Source organism: Ceratina calcarata, unplaced genomic scaffold (genome assembly GCF_001652005.2).
Source record: "Ceratina calcarata isolate Rehan_Ccalc_2016 unplaced genomic scaffold, ASM165200v1 scaffold44, whole genome shotgun sequence".
Taxonomy (NCBI): domain Eukaryota; kingdom Metazoa; phylum Arthropoda; class Insecta; order Hymenoptera; family Apidae; genus Ceratina; species Ceratina calcarata.
Window position 1 is genome coordinate 790,474 of NW_017167821.1, and position 1,619 is coordinate 792,092.

The following is a 1,619-nucleotide window of genomic DNA, read 5'->3' on the forward strand; positions in this document are numbered from 1 at the left end:
TATACGGCGATTACAATTAAAAGTAGTTGTAACGTTTTTATTGTTTTTATTGTATAATAAGATGTCTATCATCAAGGTAACTATTGGAATTTGGGTAAAATAGAATGAGTCAGAGAAGTGTTTCATTTTTGAAAAAAGTAATTTATATCAGTACGTTATTATTTGTTACGACGATGATTTAATTTTCTTGTTTGCTTTGTTTTAAATTCTTATATGCCGCATTTTTTCTGTCACCCGTATACGAGAAACGGACAAATGCATGATTTCACTTTTCGGTAAAAATTTGTGATGTTTTCAACGAAGATTACGTTTCTCCATTGAATTAGCATCTCTAAGCTTCAAATTCAAGCTTTGTAAAAGTTTGGAAAGCTCTGTTATACTAGAGTCAGACTATTTTAGCTCACATACGTAAAATACAATTTTCGTAAAGTATAATATTCTTGTAATCATAAAAATTAATGTTTGGATTATACGGATGAAGATATTGCATTCCGATTTCATGGACTTCAGCATTTATATAAAATTTTTAAAAATAGTTTCTTTTGAAACAATATAATTTCTTTATTATAGTCAATTTCTCTAATATATTCAGTCTTTTAATTTGGAAATTGTAATATATAATATATTACAACGTCGCGTAAAGTCATTAACCATTATTCAATTCCAAATTTATTCAGTAAAAAATGAAAAATGAATTTCAATTCCTCACTAAAAAGATGCTACTGTCCAATGCTCATATTGAATTATTATTTCTTTGAGTGTTTGACAAATTCAAAATCAGAATCATTTAAATTAGTGTAATACTTTCGCGGTGTTACTGTTTTCTTAGTACCTACACGTGGCACTGTAAAGTCGATATCCTTATATTTAGTTTCATCTATACGCCCGTAAGCTTGTAAAGGTTGAATTAAAACATCTGGGTCCTCAGGGCAAGGAACTAATTGTACAAATTGTGTTTTGGGTTTGGTGCTTGGAGAAGCGGTCTATTACATATAGGCGTACGTTAAATCAATTATAGTATCAATATATACTGTTATCGAACAGTCTTACACATACCTGGATTCTGTTGGATTTTATTTCTGTATCTGAGGGTAGCATTAAATCATTTATTCTTATCAACTGCTGTTTTAAAAGTCCTCTGACTACTGCATTTTTATGAAGTTTACATTGCTTTAAAATATTTTCTTGATCCTGAATATTTTCTTCACTGTTACTGTTCCCTAACATCATTAATTCACTATTAGTTTTCGTATTAACTGCTATATTGCTCTTTTCTAAGTCTTCCTTGTTATGAACACTTGAAGTTTCTTTCTCCCAGTGCCTTTCACTAGCCTCATTTGAGTAGTTAATACCACCATTAACCTGTACGTTAAAATTTAATTATATCTGTTATATACATATTTATCAAAAGAATTCCAAGTTGACATATTGCATTACTTTATCAATAGCAGATGCAATTTGATCTTCTTGTAAGATCTCTTGAGGTACAGATGTAGCATTGTATCTGCTGTTACCAGGATCAGTATCAAAATCTAATAACTGCAACAAACAATATTAAAATAATAAAAGACTTATTTATCTAAACGTTTCATTAATAATTATTATTATTTGTCAGTAAT

The 1,619-nt window shown here is 29.0% G+C and overlaps 1 protein-coding gene across 2 annotated transcripts in view; it reads right to left on the reverse strand.

Annotated features, from left to right (window-relative positions):
- Positions 1 to 6: 6 nt before the first annotated feature.
- Positions 7 to 1,619, reverse strand: part of LOC108627119 (uncharacterized) — a 4,153-nt gene continuing 2,540 nt past the window's right edge. For both annotated transcript variants that reach the window (XM_026815319.1, XM_026815320.1), the window contains exons 3-5: positions 1,438 to 1,539; positions 1,057 to 1,362; positions 7 to 983 (exon numbers count right to left, since the gene is read on the reverse strand). In XM_026815319.1, coding sequence (XP_026671120.1) covers positions 747 to 983; positions 1,057 to 1,362; positions 1,438 to 1,539 — 645 coding nt within the window. In that variant the 3' untranslated portion in view covers positions 7 to 746. The remainder of the gene's footprint in view (positions 984 to 1,056; positions 1,363 to 1,437; positions 1,540 to 1,619) is intronic.